Source organism: Anolis carolinensis, chromosome 5 (assembly GCF_035594765.1).
Source record: "Anolis carolinensis isolate JA03-04 chromosome 5, rAnoCar3.1.pri, whole genome shotgun sequence".
NCBI classification, from domain to species: domain Eukaryota; kingdom Metazoa; phylum Chordata; class Lepidosauria; order Squamata; family Dactyloidae; genus Anolis; species Anolis carolinensis.
In genome coordinates, this window is record NC_085845.1 from 12,728,515 (window position 1) to 12,755,247 (window position 26,733).

Sequence of the window (26,733 nt, forward strand, 5' to 3'; positions counted from 1 at the left end):
TGAACTGAATGGAATGAATTCAATAAATGTACTGTTGTCTGCAATAAATCATAGAGTGAACTGCACAACATACTAAGTCAGACTGGCTTATTGATAATAAATAGCACACAAACATTTGAGTCTCTGTATGGAGAGAAAAAGTAGGATATAAATAAATAAACAAACATAATAACAATAAAAATCAAAATAAACATGAGCAACTGAAATATTTAGGAAACTATAGCAAGGCAGAAAAAATTAGTGATGTGCTTCAGAATAATTCAGAGGTGGAAGACCGAGTCTAAAATTGAGTGATGGAGTTAGATCGAAAAAACAAGGCTTAAAAATGAAACAGTTTTAAATGCAGTAGTATTTGTGCACTGCAACCCACTTCATGAGACGCAGTCTAGGTTTGTTACAGAAGCAGGAAATCTTCCTTAACCTTTATGCCAAATGCTACATTTTTTTCATGCACATTTTGGGTTACTTTAGCTGCTCCAACTTAAAGGAAGAGCCACGCTGGTGATGGGCACCATGTTCCTTTTCAGCAAGCCAGGATGCTCAGTGTGAATGCAGCCAGTGGCTGATGACAGAGTTGGAAAAATACTTCCGAATATCAAGAAAATTATTTTGGGGTGGGTGGGGGAGGGGCAGAATTTTGAGTTGCCAACTCCACATGTGAAAGAATCCATATTACATATTGGTGGTGTATAAGACTAAAAGATTGGGCTTCTGCCACCCATATCTTACTGTAAATGTGTAATGGTTTATGCTGGAAAGGCAAGCAGGGATTTTTTTCCTATCCTAGAGTCCTAACTCCAGAAAGTTAATTAACCCTCTGCACAATTACATCCCTTACTGATGTACTCAATCAAAGCGTGTACAGTCAAGGAGTGGGTAACTGCTTTAGGAAGCTTGCAGTGATATACTTGCAGATTAGCATGATTTAAAGACATACTGAACAATTTCCAGCTGGCTTTGGATATTGCTTGCATGGCTGCGGGAAGCATTAGCGTTCTCACTCAGCGCTTCCAATTCCTGTTCATGCTCACTGATCAGCCTTTCAATACTGTGATTAAAAAACAAAGAGAGAGGCGATATTTATTACATCAAATTATCTGTTTGTACAGAAGTAAGTGCTGAACATATAGCTGCACTCTGGGGTGACCAATAAACAGAATCTGAGAAGGGGATATACAGATGGGAAGAGGCTTGATTCTTAATGCCTGGAAACACTTGTTTGTAGGGAACCCAATGCTGTCCCGAAAATGGTCCTCCTTATCACTGTGAAATCTCAATGACTGCTGTAAAGTTCCATGGTTGAAGGGAAAAGTTCCAGAGGAAATCATCACCTCCATCCCGCGTCTGCAGATGATAAATCTTGATTTCTCCAAGTTCAAACAGATCTCAAGAAAAATGAAGCGATTTTTCATCCCTTAGCTCTGAGACATTTGGGAATGTCCTCTTCACAGTGATGGAAAACTACAGCTTTTCTAAGAGAGCTATACGACTTCCCTAGAAAAATGCACCAATTTCCACAAGCTATACAGCTCCTGCTGAAAACTGCACAATTTACTATGAAAGCTGCACAGCTTTCAATAGCTTTCTTAATACTTAATATGTATCTATTGTAGATTATTTCATTTTGCTTTGAAGCATCTCAGGCTGAGAACGTTCCGTTTTGTTTTTTGTTGGTAGTCTTTAGAATGTTGACAGTAGAATGTTTTTATTGCCAAGTCTACATTCTAAGCCATTCAAATACTCTGCAAATAAAAAAAAGAGAACAATGTACCTCTCATGATGCTGTTGAAGCATCATTTCAGTTTTGCACTGGGATTCTTTCTTCAGTAGGTTCAGTTGTCCTTCAAACTGTTAATAAATTGTCATAAATTATAACAATGAACAATTCTTCTTACATGTTAAAGACACATAAAGCAGAGTGTATCCTATAGAACACATATAATTCCCAGGGACCCCAACACGAATCCTAACAACTCCTTAATTTTTTGTTATAATTAAATATTATACAGAAAAGAGAACCCTATGCCTTATATAGGGGCACCGGAGAACAATGCAATCACACTGTTTTAGGCCAGGAGAGCCTTCTTTTGATCATTTCCTGGTTGGGAATTATTATTATTATTATTATTATTATTATTATTATTATTATTATTATTATTATTACTGCTGCTGTTGTTGCTGTTGTTTTATTAACTGCCTCTCTTTGCAGATCAAGGCAGGATACAACATGGTTAAAACAGAAAGATAAAACACAAGACTATGAAAATATATGCAACAAGATACACATGGTTAAAATGCAGGTTGAAATTCATTGATGAAATGTAGATTAAAATTATCAAGTTAAAATTGATTGGGAAGGCCTGCTGGAAAAGATAGGTCTTTAATTGTCTCTTAAATTCTGACAGCTGATCTAACTGTTGAAAAAAATTATGACAGAGGAGGTGCAGCTCTTCACACCTAGTGGGGTGAACATGTAGCTTCAGCTCTGACATAATTGCCCATCCCTGATGTAAAAGACTGAAGGCACAGTAACCTATGTATGTATGACACATGGATGCTAATGGACTCCAGCCCTCAATTTTTTGCAGGATTTATAATTTGATTAATATGTTCTCTCTAGGGATTTCTAAACCCACCAGCATGACTCAGGAATCTAAACCTGGAGATAATCCAATAAAACAAAAGCATTTGGCAGCCATCATGGAAAGAAAGACCATGGGAAGATAATACAAGGAGTCCCAAGAGGAATTTAAAAGAAACTGCATGGTATCAGTTTACACCAAAATGCCTAACTTCTATCATTAGATTTAGTATAAATTGCTTTCGACACGTTAAGTTCAAAGCAAAGTTAAAATATTCATTTTATAGCACTTCAAATCTTTGACGTGCTCAGTGCAGGCAAGGTTTTTGAGGAAATAGTGTAGTGCAATGTTAGCAAATGCATCTTTTTCATGGAACTTGCATCTTAGATGGCTGCAGAGCTTGATCATCTTTCTGTCATTGTCTCTTTTTAACTGGAAACATGTAGCATTTGAGATAGCTGCTGGAACCAGATGGCGATGCAGAAACCGGGAACTGTACTTCTTGCTTCCGACACAACCCTACTGACCACCTGTCCCCATAACCATATACTGCCTTTGCTATCATCTGCCACCTCCCATTCTAAGTGAACTGTCAAAACAGTGAGAGGTTGGAGATAAGACAACGGAAGCTTTAGAAAGGCACAAAACATATTGCCTATGGTTTGCACAATCATCCTATCACCTCACACGAAATTTTTGGGTTGTTTTCAGAGAAAAAAGTGGTATGAATGTGTGCATGCATATGCAGTGACAACATTGCTTTCACCTTACCACATTTACATTCCAAGTTACTGGACTAGATGAGCTTTGAAATACTTTCCAAAGTTGCAACCAGGATCTGTCTTTTGCTGGCAGACAGTTCCCACGGCAATATCTAGCTTTATAGAAATCAAAAGTATCCCAGTTTTGACACAAGGCTTTACTGTCTGCAGACCTGTTCTGGCCTCAAACCATTTAGGAGGAGAGTTCAGTACAGCCTTGTAGACACTTAAATCTATGCATTTTAAAAGACCAAAGTGCACTAAGACTGTGACTAGCCATCCAAAAAAATGACAGTGAGCAATGCTTGTATTTACTTGCCCCTATCTCAACAGGATGGAACATCCAGTATACAACTGACCAGAATTGTCCGCTTTGAGTCTTCTTTGAGAAAGGAAAGCAGATTATTATGATTATTAATAATAAATGTTCTCATACTACATTATTATGATTAGTCTCAACGTGATTTTGATTAAGCCATCTGTCCTATTCTAGTGTTTCTGTTTCTCTCCTACACATACTACAAATACACAGTTCTATGTAATCTCTAGACTCTAGGCAAATTGAATGGAAGGGCACTTACTGAGGCAAGCCTTCCCTGGAGGCGCAGCACCTCAGCTTCCAGATCTCGCAGCACTTTGCTAAAAGCAGTGGGCAAGTTGCAGATGTGGAGATTGGCAACGGATTCATGTTCGTACACCTTCTTACCCATGTCCTCTTCATACTTCATTAGGACGTCCCGGAGTCCCTGGAACACATTTTCATGGCCATGGATCATCTTCTTCAGGTGTTCTGTCTGGCTACTGGATTCCTTCAGCATTTCTTCCTGAAGCAGGCTGGCTGTTTTCAGTTCACTAATTGTAGCCTTCATCTGGCAGCCGAGGTCCTCTTGGCTCTGAGACTCCTTCCGTCTATTTATCAGAAATAAAAGCACCTATTAATAAATGTAGTGGCCTTGGGTAACTAGATGTGTTTTAATTTTCTTCATGGGTTTACAAGAGCTTGGAAAATCCCCTTTTTGGACTACACCTCCCAGAATTTTCTAGGCAGCTGATTGGGAGCTTCAGGAAGTTGCAGTGCAAATACTTTTTCAAAGCTTGATACAATACACTGACAGCCAGTGTGGCACAGTGGTTTAAGTGTTGGACTACAAATCTCAAGACCAGTGTTTGAATCCCTACTCAGCCATGGAAACCCACTTGGTGACCTTGGGCAAGTCACATTCTCTCAGTCTGAGAAGGCAAAGGCAACCCCTCTTTAACAAATCTTCCCAAGAAAACCCAAAGATAGGCTTATTTTAGGATTGCCATTAGTCAAAAACTACTTGAAGACACACAGCAATAACAACTTGCTTTCCTTTGCTGATCCAAATTAGCAGCCTTCAACCAATCTGGCCAAAATAATAGAATTGTAATGCACAGCTGGAGTAACAATGAATACAAGCCACAACCAGGAGTCCAATTAATGCAGAGTTGAGTCAGGTCAGGAGCAAGAATAAACAATACCCAAGGTTACACTCCAATAATCAGATTCACTTATCAAAAAAGACCAAGAATCCAAGCTTACAAACCAAAGGAAGGGTTCCGTAGTCAAGCCAGACAGTAAGGGATGCAAACTGAAGTCCAAGTCCGGATCCAACTCCACAAATCTAAGTCAGGAAGTTAGTCCAGAAGTCAGAGTCAAGGATTCAGGATACAATGGGGTCCAGATCAGGATTACAGGAACAAGGTCAGGGTCCTGAATTCTAACCCAGGGGCAGCAGAGCTAAGATCCATGACAAGAGTCCAAAGGTACGGTGTTGTCTGCTACCAAAGAGCTATTTTTTCCAGACCACTTTTTTCATGAGATCTCAGCTGCTGCTCATTTCAGCAAGATAACCCAAGAAGCCTATGATTATTTCCTTGCTGAGGAGGTCAGATTAACCCAGGCATGGGGAAACATCGGTCCTTCGGGTGTTTTGGACTTCCAACTCCCTACCGGCTGTTAGGAATTGTGAGAGTTGAAGTCCAAAACACCTGGAGGGCTGAAGTCTGCCCATGTCTGGATTAACTCCTCCCAAGTTTGCTGCAATATTGAGAAGGGTCCTCCTCTGCTAGAGAGCTGCCCCCAGCAGCAGCTGAGCCAGACTAGACAAATGCTGGCCAGGACATCCACTCTCTTTTCTAAGACAGCCAAAGAAGAGATCCACATCACCTCTCTAGGCCAGAGTTTCTCAAACTGTGCTCCAGATGTTTTGGTTTTCAGCTCCCACAATTCCTAACAGCTGGTAAAGTGGCTGGGATGTCTGGGAACTGAAGTTCAAAACTCCTGGAGGAGCAGTTTGAGAAACACCGCTCTAGGCAATTGGTTCCACTGACAAACCAGCTTTAACTATTAAGACATTCCTTCTAATGTTCAACTGAAATGTACTCTCTTCTAAAACAAGCCTGCATTCACCTCCTCTATGTGACAGCCCTTGAGGCATTTAAAGAGTCATTCCTTCCACATTAATCATTCTAAAGCTCAACTGTGATGCTGCAGTTAAATTGAACAAATAAAGGAGCCCTCAGTGGCGTAGTGGGGCCTTATGACTTGAAGGTTGGGTTGCTGACTTAAAGGCTGCTGGGTTCGAATCAACCCAGGGAGAGTGCAGATGAGCTCCCTCTATCAGCTCCAGCTCCATGTGGGGACATCAGAGAAGCCTCCCACAAGGATGGTAAAAACATCAAAACATACGGGCGTCCCCTGGGCAACATCCTTGCAGACAGCCAATTCTCTCACACTAGAAGTTTCTCAAGTCGCTCCTGACACGAAAAAAATGAACAAATACCATCTGTAGGCATTACTGGCTTATGCTGTGAACATGCTTACCTGATGTCAGTAATCAACTCTTTCTCTCTGCTCACTTGCTGAAGGCTTGCCTGCAACTCCAGTATTGATTGCCTTAAACCAGATTTCTCTTGTTCATGTTGCTCTGTGGTCTGCTCAAGAAAAAAATTAATTGTAAGGCTTTTGTAAATTCTGGGCTGAATATAACAGAAGAAATAGGAGAGTGCAATACCAAAGGCCCTGAATAGAAGTGACTAGGAGAAAACTTGCAAGAGTTTCTCAAGATCATGAGTCCAATAAGTGTAGAAGTTATTTGTTAGACCTGGTGGACAGGTGGCTCATGAGAGAGTGTTTGCTTCACTCTAAAAGCGGTACGTTCCTACAGTTATGGCTGTAGGTAATTCCTGTCTTTTCCATATCACTTTCTCACTCTGACTGAAGCAGTCTCTTAAACACCTGGGTTTACCTGCAGCACGGATAAAGATTAAAAGATTAGGCAGCCATTCTTGCAGAACTTGGCAACAATACTTTTTAAGGCCACAATTTCCAGCCAGCTTGGTACTAACTTGCTAGTTTAGATAGTTTTAAATGTTTAAGACAACTTCATACAGGATAGCCTCAAGAGTTCAGGCTGTCTTGGAGATTCTGAGAGCTACAAGGTACATCTGCACTGTAGAAATACTGCAGTTTCGCACTTTAACTTAATGTCTCAATGCTATGGAATCATGGAAGTTCAAACTAGATAAGTGATGTTTACTGCAGGAATTAATACAATTAATCTGTCACATGCCCCCAGTGCTGTTTAGGTGCCTGTAAAGTTCTTATTTAAATTTTATTTAACTGCATTCATGCACTAAATGCTGAATCTAAGTTGGGTTACTGATATTAGTCTTTACTCCTCTGACCTTTCCCTAGACTAGCACATTATAGTGAGTCTTCTGAATAGGAAACGGCTGAGGGATCTGGAGAAAAAAAGGCTGAGAGGGGCTATAATAGCCAAGTTTACATATGTGAAAGGATGTCACATTGAGGAGGAGCAAGCTGGTTTTCTGTTGCTCTGGAGACTAGGACATGGAACAATGGCTTCACATTTCAGGAAAAAAAAATTCCACTTAAACAGTAGGAAGAGCTTCCTGACCATAAGAGCTGTTTGCCAATGGAATATGCTGCCAGATTGTGGTGGGGTTTCCTTCTCTGGAAGTTTCTAAGGAGAGGCTAGATGGCCATCTGTCAGGGATGCTTTGATGCTGTGTTCCTGTATGGCAGAGGATTGGACTGGATGACCCTGGTGGTCTCGTCCAACTCTATGATTCTATAAAACATATGGTTTCAGATTATTCACACTAAATATTTCTGAATACTGTACATATTTGTGTGTCTAGAAATTCCAGTCAAGCAATCATTTGCAAAAATCAAGAAAAATGAGACTGTTGTGACCAATGAACTAAGATTGGGAATGTGGTCATTTGGTGGAATCCATTGATTAAACAGAACCTGTTATAAATGCAAGCTACTTTGACAGTGTTCATTCTCTACTTCTTCCATGCAAAGAACACATAACCCTGATGAGAGTATCTGTTCTCTGCACTTACATGACAATCAATATACTTATAGTCTTAAGTTCAAAACTCACTTCGCTTAGCCTCTTCTGCAGATCTTTGACTTGTTGAGAATATTCTTCCACAATGGTATCTCTCTCTGAGTATTTAGAAGGTTTTTTCTGGGCTTCAATGTCCTGTTCATATTTAGAATACAAGTTTTTTGGAGTGCTACCAGCAGCAGCACTAGGAGCAGAGTAAACAGAACTCTCTACTTGTCCGCTTCTCATAGTGGAAGACTGAAATTTTGTGTTGCTTGGAAGTGTAACAGAGCTCTCCGCTGCTCCGCTTCGAATAATTGAAGGCTGCAGAGTTGTATCGCTTGCAGGTGGAACAGAACTGTCTGTCATTCCGCTTTGCATAAAAGAAGGTTGTAGAGTTGTGTTGCTTGCAAAGGGAACAGAACTGTCTGTCATTCCGCTTTGCATAAAAGAAGGTGGCAGAGTTGTGTTGCTTGCAAATCGAACAGTGCTCGCTGTCATTCTGCTTCGCATAATGGAAGGTTGCAGAGTTGTGTTGCTTGCAAGTGGAACAGAGCTCTCTATAATTTCGCTTTGCATAATGGAAGGTTGCAGCATTGTGTTGCTTCCAAGTGGAACAGAGCTCTCCCTTGTTTCACTTTGGATAATGGAAGGCTGCAGAATTGTGTTGCTTGCAAGTGGACCAGAGCTCTCCATCATTCCGCTTTGCATAATGGAAGGCTGCAGAGTCGTATTGCTTGCAAGTGGACCAGAGCTCTCCATCGTTCCGCTTTGCATAATGGAAGGCTGCAGAGTCGTGCTTGCAAGTGGAAGAGAGCCCTCCATCGTTCCGCTTTGCATAATGGAAGGCTGCAGAGTTGGGTTGCTTGCAAGTGGAATAGAAGCACCTAAAACAAAAACAGAATAGAACAGGCCTGCAGAGCTTGGCCCTCATAAAGGGCAAATATTAAAATAAAAAACTTTTGTGGGCCACCCCTCCTCCCTCCCTGCCAAAAGGGAAGCTCATGGGAACTGACTGAGGCTAGCGAAGGGCCTGGGCTTTTCCTTTGCCAATCAACACTTCCTAGTCAGGCAGGCATGCGAAGGGCTGACCAGCAAAGAGTAAGTCCAGCCCCACCCCAGGCTGAAGGGAAGGTCTTTACAGGCTGCATCTGTCCTGCGGGCCATAGTAGAATGAAGTGTAAAGCTGGCAGTATCAATAATATATTTGTTGTGAACAGTGATTGATCATTTCTGCCTTTTACTTCATTTCTTTACAAACTCAAAAATAAGTACTCAATACTAGTACTCTTTAGTATAGTGCTGTGTATCCAGGTAGCAGTGAAAATAGACTAACTCAGCAAATTCTTCATCTGGAAATCTGTAATTTCCAAGAATTTCACTGTGCGTTAATCTTCTTTTGCTTACTGAGCCATTTCCTCTTAACACAGTTTATTTTTTCAAGCCTGGACAATTATATGAAGTATAGTGCAGAAATAAGGTGTGACCTCCTTTGCCTCCTCCTGGGGCAGCCCGAGGAAGGGAACACTGCTGAGCTGGAGGGAGCTCGAAAGAGGGAGGAGGACTTTTATCTCCCTTTTCCTCGAGCTGCCCCAGGAGGATGCGAAGGAGGCGACAGCGGAGAAAGGGAGGCAGATGCAGAGGCAGCCATGGAAGGTAAAGGGCCCGGGCCTTTACTCCGGTAAAAGCATTGCTGTTTAGCAACGCGCCCCGGGTTTCCCTAGGCTGGGCTTTTACCGGATGGAAGTGTTTCCTAACTCCGGTAAAGGCCCAGGACTTTGGGGAAACACAGAGCGTGTTGCTAAACAGTAACATGCCCCGGGTTTCCCTAGGCTGGGCCTTTACCAGAGGGAAGTGTTTCCTCTCTCCAGTAAAGGTCCAGGACTTTGGGGAAACCTGGGGCGCATTGCTGTTTAGCAATGCGCTCCGTGTTAACTAAGCCGGGCCTTCTTATTATCTGACAGATCTGGTTATCTGACACGTGGCCCACCCGTTTAAGTTGGATAACCGGAACTCTACTGTACCACTTTCTCCTTGTACAGGATCCAAGACGTCTAAACAAAATTCTCCTAGGTTTAATTTTCAATATGTTTAATGAAGTTATTTGCCCTGACAATAGTCATTTATGGAAAAGCACTCTTCAAAGCATTCTTGAATTGCTCTACCACTATACTATGTGCTGCACATACCTGTAACAACAGTATAAGGATAACTAGCTGTTTCCCGGCGTGAGAGAGGTTCTGTTGGGAATTTTTTTGCTTCTTCCTGGAGCTTCAAGGTCTCTAGTGTTTGTTTTTGTAATGCTTCCCTGTGCAATCAAATGGCATAATATCAACATAGACTATGCAACACTAATTACTCACCCCAAAGTAAAACCTTTTATAGGTTGAGTATCCTTTATCTGAAATGCTTAGCACCAGAAGTGTTTTGCATATATCTTGATAAATATCTTAATGAGATAGCTTGGAAATGGTATCCAAGTAAAACTATGATGTTATTTGTTCTTTATACACTATATACAAATATCCTGAAGGTAATTTTATACAATGCTGCATTTTAATAACGTCGTTACTTCTATATTAACTGTCACTACCTCAGTTATTCACATAGAAATTGCTGAGGTTCATTTCAGATTTCTGGATAAGTGATACTTAACTTGTATTTTCATCCAGAATATACTGCTTGATTAGTGATCAGTACACTTCATACCTTATTAACACACATGCCTTGGCTACCAAAAATTACCTATCTTAATGGTTGGGTTGACTCACAGATAATTCCACAATATCCTCTCTAAAAATATTAATGATCACAACATTTTTTTTAGTTGAAATGTTATCTGCACATTATTGGTGAAATGTCTATAATAGCATTACCTTAGTTCCTGAAGATTCTTACTCATTTTTGGAAAACCTGCAAAAAGCAAATCAAGAGAAAAATATATTGGTAAGAAATTAATTTTATAAATCCTGTCTGTGAATGTATATAAACTCATGAGTATTAAAAAAAAACATGCATGTGTTTAACAAGCTATGTGTAAAGATAATGTAGCATGCAAATTTCCCCAGGAAACTCCCTCCTTAACCAGCAATGGCTGGTGGAGGCTCCTAGATCAGTGGGACAACAAACTTGCACTGGGTTTTAGTGCAAACATTAAAAGAATTGTCTAAGGGTGGGCCTACACTGCCATATATTGCAGTCTGAACTGCATTATATGGTCAGTGTAGACCCATATAATGCAATTCAAACTGCACAACATGGAAGTGTAGATCCAGCATAAGATACAGATTCATAAACAAGGTTCAGAACTTTGGATAGTTCCTTTCAATGTTTGGACCAGGGGTCCTCAAACTTTTAAAACAGAGGGCCGGTCCACAATCCTTCAGACTGTTGAGGGGCCGAATTATAATTTGAAAAAACAAACAAACAAACAAATTCCTATGCACACTGCATATGTTTTATTTGTAGTGCAAAACAACAACAACAATGAAAGAACAATACAATATTTAAAAAATGAAAACAATTTTAACTAACATAAACCTATCAGGATTTCAATGGAAAGTGTGGGCCTGCTATTGGCTAATGAGATAGTCGTTAATTAGGATTGTTGTTGTTGTGTGCCTTGAAGTCATTTCAGACTTTGGGTGAGCCTAAGTCTAAAATTATTTATTTATTTATTTACTACATTTATATCCCACCCTACATTTCCTACATTTATACCCCAAAGGGGACTCACAGCAGCTGTATGTACATCTATATATATAAAAGAGTGATGGCATCGCCGCGACCCACAAAACAACAAAACTACAGGCCCCCCAACCTCGAAATTTGACAACACAACCCATCATCCACACCTCTAGGTTGATACAACAAAAAGAAAAGAAAAATAAAGTCCTAATTAGAGAGAGAGGAATAATTGCTTTTATCCAATTGCTGCCAGTTAGAAGGCTAAGCTCCTCCAACTTGGTCTCCTAGCAACCCAATAAAAATAATAAAAACACTAAAAATTGATACAATAAAATACTATAACAGAAAATAACTAAAATAATACAGTAGAGTCTCACTTATCCAAGCCTCGCTTATCCAAGCTTCTGGATTATCCAAGCCATTTTTGTAGTCAATGTTTTCAATATATCATGATATTTTGGTGCTAAATTCGTAAATACCGTATTTACAATATAACTTTATTGCGTATTGAACTACTTTTTCTGTCAAATTTGTTGTATAACATGATGTTTTGGTGCTTAATTTGTAAAATCATAACCTAATTTGATGTTTAATAGGCTTTTCCTTAATCCCTCCTTATTATCCAACATATTCGCTTATCCAAGCTTCTGCCGGCCCGTTTAGCTTGGATAAGTGAGACTCCACTGTACAAGAAAATAATAAAATATAATAAATAAAAATATAACTTTACAATAAAATTAATAAAAAATGCAAATAACGTCAAATAAAAATTACACAACAATTTTTAACCAATACCACCACCACTTTGCCACAACAACGCATGGCTGGGCACAGCTAGTACAATATATTATATTATTCGCATAGCACAATATTAGCATTATATAGTACTATATTGAACTATACCACTATACTGTAATATTATATGTAATATATAACATATAATTAATAATATTATATGGTATTATTATTAGTATTATATTGCATAACATTATAATATTTTTATCAATATTATATGTATATACAATATATTAAAAAGGAGCCCCGGTGGCGAAGTGTGTTAAAGCACTGAGTTGCTGAACTTGCAGACCGAAAGGTCCCAGGTTCAAACCCCGGGAGCGGTGTGAGCGGCCACTGTTAGCTCCAGCTTCTGCCAACCTAGCAGTTCGAAAACATGCCAATGTGAGTAGATCAATAGGTACCGCTCTGGCGGGAAGGTAACGGTGTTCCATGTAGTCATGCCAGCCACATGACCTTGGAGGTGTCTACGGACAATGCCGGCTCTTCGGCTTAAAAATGAAGATGAGCACCGACCCCCAGAGTCAGACATGACTGGACTTAACTCAGGGGAAAAAAACCTTTACCTTTACCCTATACAATATATTATATTGTTAAAACAGATATAAAAATATTATATTATAAAACTGAGGGCGGGGGCCAGGTAAATGACCTTGGAGGGCCGCATCCGGCCCCCGGGCCTTAGTTTGGGGACGCCTGGTTTGGACTATACTCTAGAATAGATTCACTACTTCATTAACACAAGACAGCTCCAGACATCTATATATATAAAAGAGTGATGGCATCACGGCGATGGACAAAACAACAAATCTACAGCCCCCCCAAACTCGAAAATTGGCAACGCAATCCATCATCCCCGCCTCCAGTAAGATACAACAAATTTACACATAAAATACTATCACAACCCCAAAAAATGCTAAAACTAAGTACGCATGCGCAAAAACACCATGCTTCAACCCTTTATGGCGCTCGCGCGGCTCCAGTAAGATTTATAGGACAAACACAATCACAGGGCCACAAACGGCCAAAAACTGCAACAGGCGATGTGCGCCTGCGCGCACCCCCCATCCCTTCCCGCGCGCGCACACACACACCTCGCCTCAGAGCTGAAGGAAGGAAGGCAGGAAGGCCGATTCCTTGCTGGGCGCGGGATGGAGGAGGCCGCGCTGGGAGGCGTGCGGGCCTCACGTCGCTCTCTGCTCTCTCCCCCTCAATCTCCCCCCCCCTCAGGGCCCATGGAGGGCCCCGGTTGCCGTTCAGGCCCCCTCCTCCCGCCCCTCTCCCCTCCCCCCAATGCGAGGAAGGCCCCGCGGAGCCCCCCCCCCGCCTCACCCTCTCTCCTCCTCCTCCCTTCTCGGTTCTTCTCGGAGGTCTTCAAGCTCTTCAAGGTGAGGGGGGAAGAGGAGGGCACGGCCCTCGAGCAGGCCTGGACCTCCCCTCGAGTGGTTTGGGGCGCCAACCCCCGCCCTTCCTGGCCTCAGGGCCCTTCCTTTTCCCCCTCACCCGGTTAAACGGCTGATGGGGAAAAGGAAAGAGCCTCAGGCCAGGAAGGGTGGAAGTTGGCGCCCAAAACAAGTCAAGGGAAGGCCCCAGTTGGCCCAGGCTGAGCTTCCCCCTTTTCTGTTGTTGTTATTGTTGTTGTTGTTCTCACCCACAAATTACAACCCCTCCAATGCCTCAGAAGCCCCCCTTTTTCCCCTCTCAAACCCTATCGCCCTCACCTTTCCCTTCCCTGTAATAATTATTAATATAATAACTGATCATCAGTTAAGAATGTAATAATCACCAATAATAATACTAATTTATTATTAGTATAATACTGATAATCATTCGAGAACATAATAATTCATAATAATAGTCAGTTCTTATTATTATAACACTGACAATCATTCAACAATGTATTAACAAATCGTAATAATAGAAAATTATTATTATTATTATTATAGTAATAATCATTCACAAATTAATAATTATTATTATAACATTGATAATCATTCAACAATATAATAACAACTAATAATAAGTAGTTATTATTTTTATCACAATGATAATCATTCAAGACTATAATAATTATTATTGTTATAACAGAAGGCGCCTCATATAATCCACTTCTAAACAAATAATATCACATTATAAATATACACTAGAATCTCACTTATCCAACATAAACAAGCCGGCAGAACGTTGCATAAATAAATATGTTGGATAATAAGAAGGGATTCAGGAAAACCAATTACACATCGAATTAGGTCATCATTATACAAATTAAACACCAAAACATCATGTTATACAACAAATTTGACACAAAAAGTAGTTCCATGCGCAGTAATGCTATGTAGTAATTACTGTATTTGCAAATTTACCACCAAAATATCACAATACATTAAAAACACTCACTCCAAAAACATTGACTATTAAAAGGCAGACTCCATTGCATAATCCAGAACATTGCATAAACGAATGTTGGGTGAGATTCTACTGTAATATGAAATAATTACTGTGGTACAATAATACACAACAATATCATCTCAGGACAGTAAATAAAGATCAACACTCTAAAAACACAGCTATTCCATCCAGGAAACAATCAGGGCCATCTAACACCTCCCACCAAAGGATTCCCCCCTTCACACAGGAAACCACCCACACTTTGAACCTACAAGGCCATTCCGTACTCATCACTCTCTCATCTCAGCACAGTAAATAAACAACAACAATCTGAAAACACACAAATTCCATCCAGGAAACAATCAGGACCACCTAGCACCTCCCAACAAAGCATTCCCCCCCTCTAACACACGGAACCACCCAAGCTTTGAAACTACAAGGCCATTCCGTACTCTGGGGCCAATTTGCAATATATTAATATATATAATAATACAATACATATATAATACAATACATTGTATATACATATAATACTGCTAATAATATTATAATACACTACAATATAATACTAATAACAAAACAAAACAATATATATATATATATATATATATATATATATATATATATTACTACTAATATTGTGAAATAGTCGTATATGTTATAGCGTAATATCCTATCATATGTCTTTAATGTAATAAATGAATAAATAATACTGTATAATTTTTGTTGACGGTCACAACAAAAATAAAACCCAATGTAGATTGACCAACATCACTAAAAAAAAAGCCACAGCAACGCGTGGCCGGGCACAGCTAGTCATTTATAGATTGTTGTTAAATGCCTTGTCTATTGATGTATATACAAACAGTAAGCCAAATAAGAATACTTCTAGAACATGGCCATACAGCCCGGAAAACATACAACAACCCCAAATAAGTTTATTCAAGCTAAAACAAGTATATTGTGAAACCTCTCTATTCTGATGCTTTAGTTTGGATATTTTTCACCATCATGCCATCCTTTATAATACCATCAAATGTATCATTTACTAATTCTAAAAGGAAATTATAACCACTTAATGTTGTCTATTATCCATGTCTCCCTTCCCTTCTTTCCCTTTCTCTGAACATACATTCAATCACTCTCACAGTAGTTCATGCCTCTTTTGTTATAGAAGTCGATATACAGTACCTTCTCCACACCCAGCCAGCATCACATCACATCATATCATATCACATCACACAAATAAAAACCAAAGGTACAGCTTAAGTATTTGTACCTCAAACAGTGTTTGCCCAGCGCAGAAAACAGAAGGATTTCATGGATAACCTAGAATAATATAATTTGTGTTAGCATTCAAAAATTTCATAGGCAAACCTTTCAGAAAGCAAGATAGAAAATTTTATGTCAGGGTATATATACCATCATTTTAAAAGTTCAACAATATAATCCCTGATGTTCCATTCTCTTTCTGCTTATGTAGAAGGCAAGAGTATGCAGACTGAAATTCGGTGCATTGGCATTACCAGTTTTTCTCAGATCACAAAGTTCAGTATGCTGAAGGACAATCAGCAAATATCAGTTGCACTTCAAAAGAATACATGTAAGTCTGTCAGGAATCACATAGTAATGACCTGAGTTAGTGGAGTCTATCTAAAGAGGCTACAGGTGTTGAAATCAAATACATGAATTATGTTACATTTCTGAAATTTTGATCGATTCCCCCTAGATAATTAGAATCAATTCTAAACTGACTTGAGTTACAGTACTGGAGAAAGGGCATGAGATAAAAGAATAAAAATAAAAAATAAAAATAATATTTTGGTCTAGCTAAGACAAAAATTTATTTATGTCTGAATTCTATTTGAAATATCTACATTTAGCACTCATTTAAACTTTATAGCTGTAAGGTTGAGAGCTGTGTGGGTCCTGGGAGAATATTATTATTATTATCATCATTATTATTTATACCCCATTTTTTCTCCACAGGGACTCAAAGCGGCTTACATTAAAAGCATTTCAATACAATTTAAAATCTACAAATATACAAACATTAAAAAAGAATTTAAATCATTGGTATTTTAAAAATTCAGTTAAAATCCATAAAATATATTCAAAACTAAAAACCACAGCTTCCCTGACTTGATCTTTAAAACCTTCTTCTTTAAAAGCATTAATAAAAAGGTTTTAGCCTGCTGCCGGAAGGACAGCAAGGAGGGGCCATTCTGGGTTCCTTGGGAAGGGAAGGGCAACCACCAAGGCCAGTCAGTCAAATAGTCTGAACCTAAGCTCTCTAGAGCTTTAAAAGTCACAACCAACACTTCGATTTGTGCCTCGAAACAGACTGGCAGCCAGTGGAATTACTGCAACAGTGGGGTTATCCCCTCCCTGTGTTGCACAAGTTTTAATTGTGCAAAGGTCCTCATGGCCACCCCAAATACCTGGGCCTCCAGGTTCAGTACCAAGTCTCCAAACTGCGAACCTGTGTCTTCAGGGGGAGTGTAACCCCATCCAATACAGACTGGTTCTCTGTTCCCAGATCTGCCTTCCAACTGACCAAGAGTATCTCTGTCTTGCCTGAATTATGTTACAATTTGTTTGCCCTCATCCAGCCTATTACTGATGACAGACACTCCTTTAGGGCCAGGACAGCTTCCTTGGCTTCAGGTAGGAAGAAGTAGTAGAGTTGTCATTTGCATATAGGTGGCAACACATTCCAAAACTCCGGATGACCTCTCCCAGCAGTTTCGTGTACAGTAGAGTCTCGCTTATCCAACATTCTGGTTTATCCAACGCACTCTGCCTCCTGCCTGGATCTACAGCTGTTTCTCTAGGCAGCAAGAACTCATGTTTTTACAGATTTTACTCCTGAGAATGTTGTTACTGTAAGTTTATTTTATACAATTCTATATTTATTTGTAGTCAATTTGTTAGTTGCCATTGTTTTTGTAGTCACATGTTTTCAATACATTGCAATTTTTGGTGCTAAATTCATAAATACAGTAATTACTACATAATGTTACCGTGTATTTAACTGCTTTTTTCTGTCGATTTGTTGTAGAACATTATTTTTTGGTGCTTAATTCGTAAAATCATAATGTAATTTTACATTTAATAAGTTTTTCCTTAATCCCGCCTTATTATCCAACATTTTCGCTTATCCACCGTTCTGCCAGTCCATTTATGTTGGATAAGTGCCAGTTTTTACTGTATATGTTGAGCAGTATGTGGGACAAAACAGAACATCGAGGAACCCCACAAGACAATGGCCAGGAGGAATGTTAGGAATGGCCCGGAGGGCTGAATTTTACAGAGTCAAATTAATCTACAGTCAAATTAATACAATGCAATGCAATACAATACAATACAATACAAACTGCAAATTAATAGAGTTTGACATCACTTGAATTTATTTATTTATTTATTTCATCATTTCTACCCTGCCCTTCTCACCCATCAGGGGACTAAGGGCGGCCTACAATACAACCATATACGTACATCAGAAAACAGTTTACATCAAATTTAAAAATCTTTCAAATTTAAAAATTAAAATTGAAATATACATTAAAAACAGAATAATTGTACATTTAATTGCTATGGAACAATTGATTTATTTACAACATTTCTACCCTGCCCTTCTAACCCTAGGGAACTCAGGGTGGCTTACAACAACTGGCAAAAATAATGTGAATAGCATTGAACCATGACCGTTAAAGTGGTGTCAAATTGCATTAATTTGACAGTATAGATCAGGTATGGGCAAACTTGGGCCCTCCAGGTGTTTTGGACTCCAACTCCCACAATTCCTAACAGCCTACCAGCTGTTAGGAATTGTGGGAGTTGAAGTCCAAAACACCTGGAGGGCCCAGGTTTGGTATAGATCCACCTGGACAACTTTTGATCAAAAACAACTCTCGTGGTCCCTCAATGACATCCTCCTTCCCATTTCAAACCTATCCAAAGCTTGCCTGCTTCTCATTCTAGGCTTCCCCAACTCATATGAAGGCTTGCGGCCTGGTGCTTGAGAAAACCTCACCTATCTTAAGATCCAACGATCAAACTGGGCATAAACCCTAAAAAATGGCCTGGCTTCAGTGCTTTGGAGGTGATTTGGCTCCCCATTATCGTCCTGGAAGGCCAGCAAAGCTGTAGAATAACAACACTGGGAGAATATCAGTGGGGGAGAGCGGCCTCAGAAGCGCAGAGCAGTCAGGGCAGGAGGCCACTTCAATGGGCCTCAATGACGAAGCCTGGCCTGCTAGGCCTCAGCCCGGCCCAACCTGCCATAAGCCTCTCCTAGCAGTGACTCACCTGGACAGGAAGTGGCCGAAGAAGGAAGTAGAGTTGACACTTGAGCATATGGCTAGGAAACCACAGCACCCTCTGCAGGCAGGAGGTGGTACTGCAATGGGTTATCTCCAACTTGGGTCAATCCTGAACAAGTTGAGTATCCTTCATCTGAAAAAGAGGCACTACTTGAATATATATATTTTTTTGTAATATATTTTTATTGAAAGTTTTATAATGGAGGTTAGGAAAAGAAAAAAAAGTTAACAAATATTAGAATTTTCACATCGAAAGTGGGAGAACATTTATTGTCTATAGAAAAGTAGGAAATAAAATATACAAAAAACATGGAGAGGAATAATTTTTTAAAAAAGAGTTTATTGACTTCCATCTAACTTTAGCTGGTTCATCATCATTTTATATATATACTAGCTGTGCCCGGCCACGCGTTGCTGTGGCAAAGTGGTGGTGGTATTGGTTAAAAATTGTTGTGTAATTTTTATTTGACGTTATTTGTATTTTTTAATTAATTTTATTGTAAGTTATCTTTTTATTTATTATATTTTATTATGTTCTTGTATTATTTTTAGTTATTTTCTGTTATTATAGTATTTTATTGTATTAATCTTTTAGTGTTTTTAATTATTTTTTTAGTGTTTTTTATTATTTTTTATTGGGTTGCTAGGAGACCAAGTTGGAGGAGCTTAGCTTTCTAACTGGCAGCAATTGGATAAAAGAAATTATTCCTCTCCCTCTAATTAGGACTTTATTTTTCTTTTCTTTTTGTTGTATCAACCTAGAGGCGTGGATGATGGGTTGTGTTGTCCAATTTCGAGGTTGGTGGGCCTGTAGTTTTGTTGTTTTGTGGGTCGCCGTGATGCCATCACTCTTTTATATATATAGATATAAAAAGCTAGTAAGTTATCACATCTCCTTCGTCATCAACAGTCTCGAAGATTGAATCTAATTCAGCAGATAGGGTCCAATTTCATTTGTTTTAAATAATCCTTTACCAGGTCCCAATTGGTTTCTTTCTTTGGTAAACCTTGGCTTGGAGATAACCAATATGTAAGTTTGTCCATGTTTATCACCTCCATGACTTTATTTAACCACTCCTCCTTATTCGGAATCTCCTTTCGTCTCCAGAGCCTAGCATATGTTATTCTCGCGGCAGTGACCAAATAACTAAACAAAATCCCTTTATTTTTATCCTGATCAATGTCTAACATCCAAATAAGAAATACTCCAGTTCTCTTTTAATTTTTATCTTTAGAATTGTTTGTATGGCTTCATTTATATCTTTCCAATAGAGTTGAGCTTTTGGGCATGACCACCATAAATGAAAAAAGGTGCCCGTCTGATGCTCACACTTCCAACATTTGTCAGATGAATTCTTCTAACACTTAGAAATTTTATAGGGAGTAATATACCATCTATATTGCATTTTAAACCAATTCACTCGCATATCGTATTCATAAGTATATCTAAGGCCCTGGTTCCAAATCTTCTCCCAACTTTTTAGTTGGATCTGATGACCCACATTCTGAGCCCATTTCACCATACATTCCTTTATCTGGTTTTCTGCTGTGGCCTACTCTAATAGTTTTTTATATAATTTTGTAATTAATTTTTGCTCACTCTTCATTATATTATCCCAGAAGCCATTTCTTTCTGCAAAACTTATCTCTTTATCTACCCTAAAGAGATCATACACCTGCCAGTAGTGAAACCAGGAACATTTTGGAAACAGAAGCTTAATGTCATTCTCCTCTTTTAATTCAAAGTTTCCTTTTTGTTTTTTTAGCAAGTCATAGGTAGGTCAGGTTCGCCATCCCAGCTCTCTCCTTTGGAAGGCTTCCAGAGGAGATACCCATAAAGGGATTTTTGTGTAGAATTTTGATTTGTGTCTGTCCCAAATTACTACTTGAATATTAAGCAAAATGTGGGTGCGAGAAATAGTTGGAGGAAGGTTTGGAAGAAGCAGAGGAAAAAAATTGGAATATATTTTTTAAGGATTTAAAAAGGAAAGAAATGAAGGGAGTAAAAAACCCAATGTTGAGAAATGTGCTAGAAATTTGGAATAGATACAAGAAGATATTATTGTCAGAAAGTTCAACATTAACACCAGTAATAATGGATAGGAAATTCCCAAAAAAACCTAAAGAATATTTTGGATAAAAAACTAAGAGACAAAAAAAAAAACATGGTCAGACAAACAGAAGAAAATTAAAGAAATATGGACTCCATTTAGCAGATGGCTACAGATTGTTAAACCGTATGACTTAAGTTGGAAGAAATAATTGGAAAGAAGGCTCATGTAACAAGAAAATGTGGGCAAAACGTCAGGAGATAATACTTCTGGAACATGTCCACACAGCCCGAAAGACATACAACAACCCAGTGAAGGGGTTGTTAAGTGAGGTATACGTGTATATGGTATATGTTATGAATGACATGGCAGGATTAAAAACAACAATTTTCGTTTGACTTTTAAAAGGAAGGAGGAACATGGTCTAAGAAAGCTGAAAACCAATCAAGAGTGACAAAACATCTTTCAAAAGTTTACTGCATGTTTAGCTTCAGCAATGTAATCTGTCTCTTCAAGGCATACTTGAGTTAATACTGAAAATAGCTATTACCGTATATACTCGAGTATAAGCCGACCCGAATATAAGCTGAGGCACCTAATTTTACCACAAAAACTGGGAAAACTTATTGACTCGAGTATAAGATGAGGGTGGGAAATGCAGCAGCTACAGGTCAATTTCAAAAATAAAATAGATATTAATAAAATTGCATTATTTGAGGCATCAGTAGGTTAAATGTTTTTGAATATTTATATAAAACTGTAATTTAAGAGGATAGTAAGACTTTAATAAGACAAGACTGTCCAACTCTGAATACCTATATACTCAAGTATAAGCTGACCTGAACAGAAGCCGGCTAGGACCCTCACTCGAGTATAAGCCGAGGGGAGCTTTTTCAGCCCTAAAAAAGGGCTAAAAAACTAGGCTTATACTCGAGTATATACAGTACTTAGACCCGTCAACCTCTGAGGATGCCTGCCATACATGTGGGCAAAACGTCAGGGGAGAATGGTTTTGGAATATGGAAAACTCACAATAACCCAGCCATTACTTAAATTTGTTTGATAAATAACTTAAACCCAACTTAAGCTTTCAAGATTTCGGGATCATCATGCCAAAGACACCACTGCTTCTGTCTTTGCTGCATCTCAAGGAGAGGGGTGTCATGGGCCATACTGTGCTTGCTAGTGCCCATATTCAGCTTCATAGTTCACTGGGTGCAGAGATCTGGCATCGTTGAATACAATCTGTATGGTCTGTGCCACTGTGATGTGAGTTAACATGCTTATTATTCTCCAGTGACCTTTAATTTTTGTGTAAAGTTTAGACTTCATCAGATACTGTGACAAGTTTATTTTTAAGACTTGTATTGCTTTTAATGTTTGCAAATATACATAAGAACTAAAAAAGTGACAAAACTTATTTTACTGTTTTATCTTTTTATAGTGTGATTTGTATTATGTTGTCTATATTTTGTCCTATGTTGTTTGGGCCTCTGCCCCATGTAAGCTGCCCCGAGTCCCTGTGGGGAGATGGTGGCGGGGTATAAATAAAGTTTTATTTATTTATTTATTTATTTATTATTGTTATAGTGCCATGACAATCACAACCATGTGCATTCATCTGTTTATAATGATTGCAATGTTACATTATCCATAAACACAAACCCAAACACTTGTGTTCTCAAAATACAGTAGAGTCTCACTTATCCAAGCTAAACAGGTCGGCAGAAGCTTGGATAAGCGAATATCTTGGATAATAAGGAGGGATTAAGGAAAAGCCTATTAAACATCAAATTAGGTTATGATTTTACAAATTAAGCACCAAAACATCATGTTATACAACAAATTTGACAGAAAAAGTAGTTCAATACGCAGTAATGTTATGTTGTAATTACTGTATTTACGAATTTAGCACCAAAATATCACGATATATTGAAAACATTGACTACAAAAATGGCTTGGATAATCCAGAAACTTGGATAAGCGAGGCTTGGATAAGTGAGACTCTACTGTAATTATAAAAATTAACCTAGACTTTAAATTGGATTGGACATTTTCAGATGTAAAAATCTTCTTCACTTCACTTTCTTTCTTAATTAGTCGCTCTCCACCAGAGTGCTCCGAGCGACTTACAATTTAAAATATCATTCCACAATATAAAAATCTACTAACATAGAGGGCAGTTTTTGAAAACTGTTCATGAGAAACACCTTTTAAGCACAAAGGCCTAGAAATCTTTTCTGTACGAATTTAGGAAGGGAACGACAGGAATTCCCTCCAGTCTGCAACCTGCTACAACATTGGGCTGGACAAAAGTTAAAAGTTCAGACAAAGAAAGAAATCAGTCACTAATAATACAAAGCTCCGCCCTGGGGCATGCTGCATGCACCTACCTCCAACCGATACCTGAAGGATTTCACCTTTGCAGTTCTTGGCAAAGTATGAAAATGAACTTGCTGCATAGGCACAAGGGGAGAAGAGAGGGTCTTGCTTCTTTCTGAAGCCTGCCCCTCGGGTCATGCTTCGATCTGCCCTTTGCACACGGCTCTGGCAACCGTCGGAGGCCAAAGAGGCGCAAATTAACCGCCGAAAGAGTCAGCAGCTCCAATAATCTTCTTTTGGGCTGCCTACATGGCAAGTTCATTTCACAAGCCGGCGTAACCCAGGCAACAGCAACTCCACCTCGGATAGTAGCTTTGTGCACAATGCCTGGGAACTGCACAATGCCACTTTCTGGTGTCCGGTTTCCACTAGAAGAGAGCTTTTGTTCAAGCATCTTTGCAAGGGCTGCAGGAGTTAATTCAACACCTGCTGATTCTTCTGATGGCTGACATGCTACGGTCCTTTGGAGATGGTTTTAACACACACTAAGGAAAATGTACAACCATGGGATTGCCAGAATGAAAAATATATATACTTTATATTTAATGGTTTTTCAGAAGAGGGAATTTCTGCAGGTGCCATTTGTGACCTGGCTGCATGAAAAGCAGCACCTGTTGAAATTCCTTGCTTTGTAATAAAGCCATAAAAAGAATACAGTAGAGTCTCACTTATCCAACACTCACTTATCCAGCGTTCTGGATTATCCAACACATTTTTATAGTCAATGTTTTCAATACATCATATTTTGATGCTAAATTCATAAAGATAGTAATTACTACATAGCATTACTGTGTATTGAACTACTTTTTCTGTCAAATTTGTTGTGTAACATGATGTTTTGGTGCTTAATTTGGTTGTTTCTAGTTTGTAGTCTGGCTACATTACCAGGAGATCTCCTTTGTGGAGCAGCACATCCCATTTCTGTATTTTAATAGGTTTTTAATTATTTTAATGGCTTTCACTATTTATTTTTTAATATTCCTGTTTCTAATTATATATATATTTTATTTATTTACAACATTTATACCCCGCCCTTCTCACCCGTGGGGACTTTGTGGTTTAGATGTTAGGGGTTTTACATTGTAAATGGCAAACTATATTTTTATATTTGCTTGCTGATTTGGGTCTCTTTTAAGAGAAAACGCAGATTATTATTATTTATTAATAATACCAGGAAATCCCACAGTGCGGAAAGCAGATTGGAATTACAACAGAAAAGCAGTACTGTGTGTATAGTGGGCCATCATGGATTGTCTCATTCTATATTAGTAAACAGTAGTGGTACCAATACAGATATGCTGAATATACTTTTCACTGAGTTTAGAGTATCACTCTTATTGTAGGGGATTTTTGTCTCACCGTTGTATGATTGTGCATTTTTAAAAAATCGTGTCAGAAGCAATTTGAGAACATATGGCAAGTCACTTCTGGTGTGAGAGAATTGGCTGTCTACAGAGATGTTTTCCAGGGAACACCCAGATGTGTTACCATGCCGCTGGGAGGCTTCTCTCATGTCCCCGCAAGCTAGAGCTGACAGATGGTAGCTGACATCCCGTCCTAGATTCGAACCACCAACCTTCAGGTCAGGCACCCAATCTCCAGGTCTGCAGTTCAGCCGGCACAAGGGTGCAACCCATTGCACCACTGTGGCTCCTATATGATTGTGCATGAAATTTCATTACACGTTTTGTGGGGTTTTGGATGGATTTTTGTTCATAAATATTGAAAAATTATTTATAATTTTTGTCAGCTTCAGACATTTGGTAATAGAATGAATAAGAAATGTAATCAATAAACATGCAGGATTAGTCGCTAATACAGTTATTAAATAAATTCTCGTTGCTTACTTAACAGACGTCATCCATAAATGAAACTGCCTCTGTATTTCCAACAATGTTTCCGGTATTCTCCAGTGGGATTCTGTGCAGGGTTCCTAACTGTGGTTTTGAATCCAAACCATTTGTTTTGGTGATGCCTGGTTTGCTAGAACAGTAAGTCCAAATTTTCTTTTTGGTGCTGCTACTGGTGCAACCTTGAGTGAGTCATCAAGTTTCAACATACAATGCAAAAACAAACACCACTTTGTTAATGCAATGTGCCGTAATTAAATTAGACAAGTACAACAGCTCTTCAGCAAGCACAGACTAATTCAAAACGATCAGGGACTTGTATTGGCACAAGTAATTTGTGTCAGAGAATAGATGCATCAAAGCAAGGTACATAAATCATGTTGTGTTTTTTCCCTTTTATACAGCTATAGAGAAGAATAGCATCTCTTTTTTCATTAGCATGAGTCATTGAAAGCAACATTTGCATAATTGCTGAAGATTTTAACTTCGTAATAATCTGCTAATGATCACTCTCTTTAAAAGTGATGGGCATTGTTCCTAAAACTGTCATAATCAAGCCAAGTTACAACCTGATTGTAGCTGAAGAAATTACATATATATAAAAGATTAGGAGAGTGATGCTATACAGCAAATGAATGGACAAATAATCAATCAACCACTTATCTTGGTAGTGTATAAGTACATTGATATGCTAGAATAACAAGATAGGCCAGGGTAAAATAACTCAAGGAAGTGTAGAACAAAACAAAAACATAGTGACAACAAAAATAAAACACGAAAAGGTTTAAAGTACTAAAATGGTTCTTACAATGTCTGGGAGGATAACCAGATGTTCACTTAGCACCAAAAAAGACTAGGGATTCATCACATTAGGTAGTTTGAGGCAAGTGTGAATGTTGCAAATGGCCAGTTCATTAGCACTGAATAGCCTTGCAGATTCCCAGCCTGGCAGCTTCTTGCCTGAGGGAATCCTTTGTTGGGAGGTGTTAGCTGACCTTGATTGTTTCTTGTTTGGAATTCCCATTTTTTCATGTTGTTCTTTATTTACTGTCCTGATTTTAGAGTTTTTTGAAATATCGGTAGCCAGATTTTGTTCATTTTCTTGGTTTTCTCCTTCTGTTGAAATTTCAACAGAAAGGAGGAAACCATGAAAATGAACAAAATCTTGGGAGTTGTACACACATGCTCTTACAATGTAATCTTGATGAAGACAAGATCCATCCACTCCAAGCCATGTAGGCAGATGGCATCCAAAGTATGACATCTGCAGAAGGACTTTGTGGAATGAAAGGAAAGCAGGATCCAAGGCTTCGCAGTTCTTGCACTTCCACTTCATACTTCACTGAAGAATAGAAGGGGCCTTTGCCGCAGGACAGTTTGAAGGCAGCAGAGTCACATACAGTAGCTCTGATTCATTCACCCTCCTACATACTCTAATAAAACTCAACACAAATGTTTTGGCAAAAGTAATACATTTATTAACAATTTAACTGTACTATAAAAACATTTGTAACTGTGGAGTGTCGT

General features: G+C 38.8%; 1 protein-coding gene across 9 annotated transcripts in view; it reads right to left on the minus strand.

The window, feature by feature from the left end:
* Positions 1-23,629, minus strand: part of ccdc158 (coiled-coil domain containing 158) — a 49,699-nt gene extending 26,070 nt beyond the window's left edge. For 2 of the 9 annotated variants that reach the window (XM_062981236.1, XM_062981239.1), the window contains exons 1-10: positions 23,368-23,628; positions 18,910-19,056; positions 15,878-15,927; positions 10,605-10,641; positions 9,918-10,036; positions 7,783-8,615; positions 6,192-6,301; positions 3,925-4,252; positions 1,772-1,848; positions 938-1,048 (exon numbers count right to left, since the gene is read on the minus strand). In XM_062981236.1, the coding sequence (XP_062837306.1) occupies positions 938-1,048; positions 1,772-1,848; positions 3,925-4,252; positions 6,192-6,301; positions 7,783-8,615; positions 9,918-10,036; positions 10,605-10,630 (1,604 nt within the window). In that variant the 5' untranslated portion in view covers positions 10,631-10,641; positions 15,878-15,927; positions 18,910-19,056; positions 23,368-23,628. Of the gene's footprint in view, positions 1-937; positions 1,049-1,771; positions 1,849-3,924; positions 4,253-6,191; positions 6,302-7,782; positions 8,616-9,917; positions 10,037-10,604; positions 10,642-15,877; positions 15,928-18,634; positions 18,837-18,909; positions 19,057-23,367 lie in introns of those variants that run through there. The other 7 variants (XR_010006349.1, XM_008112150.3, XM_062981235.1 and 4 more) reach the window with 7 other exon arrangements.
* Positions 23,630-26,733: the final 3,104 nt, after the last annotated feature.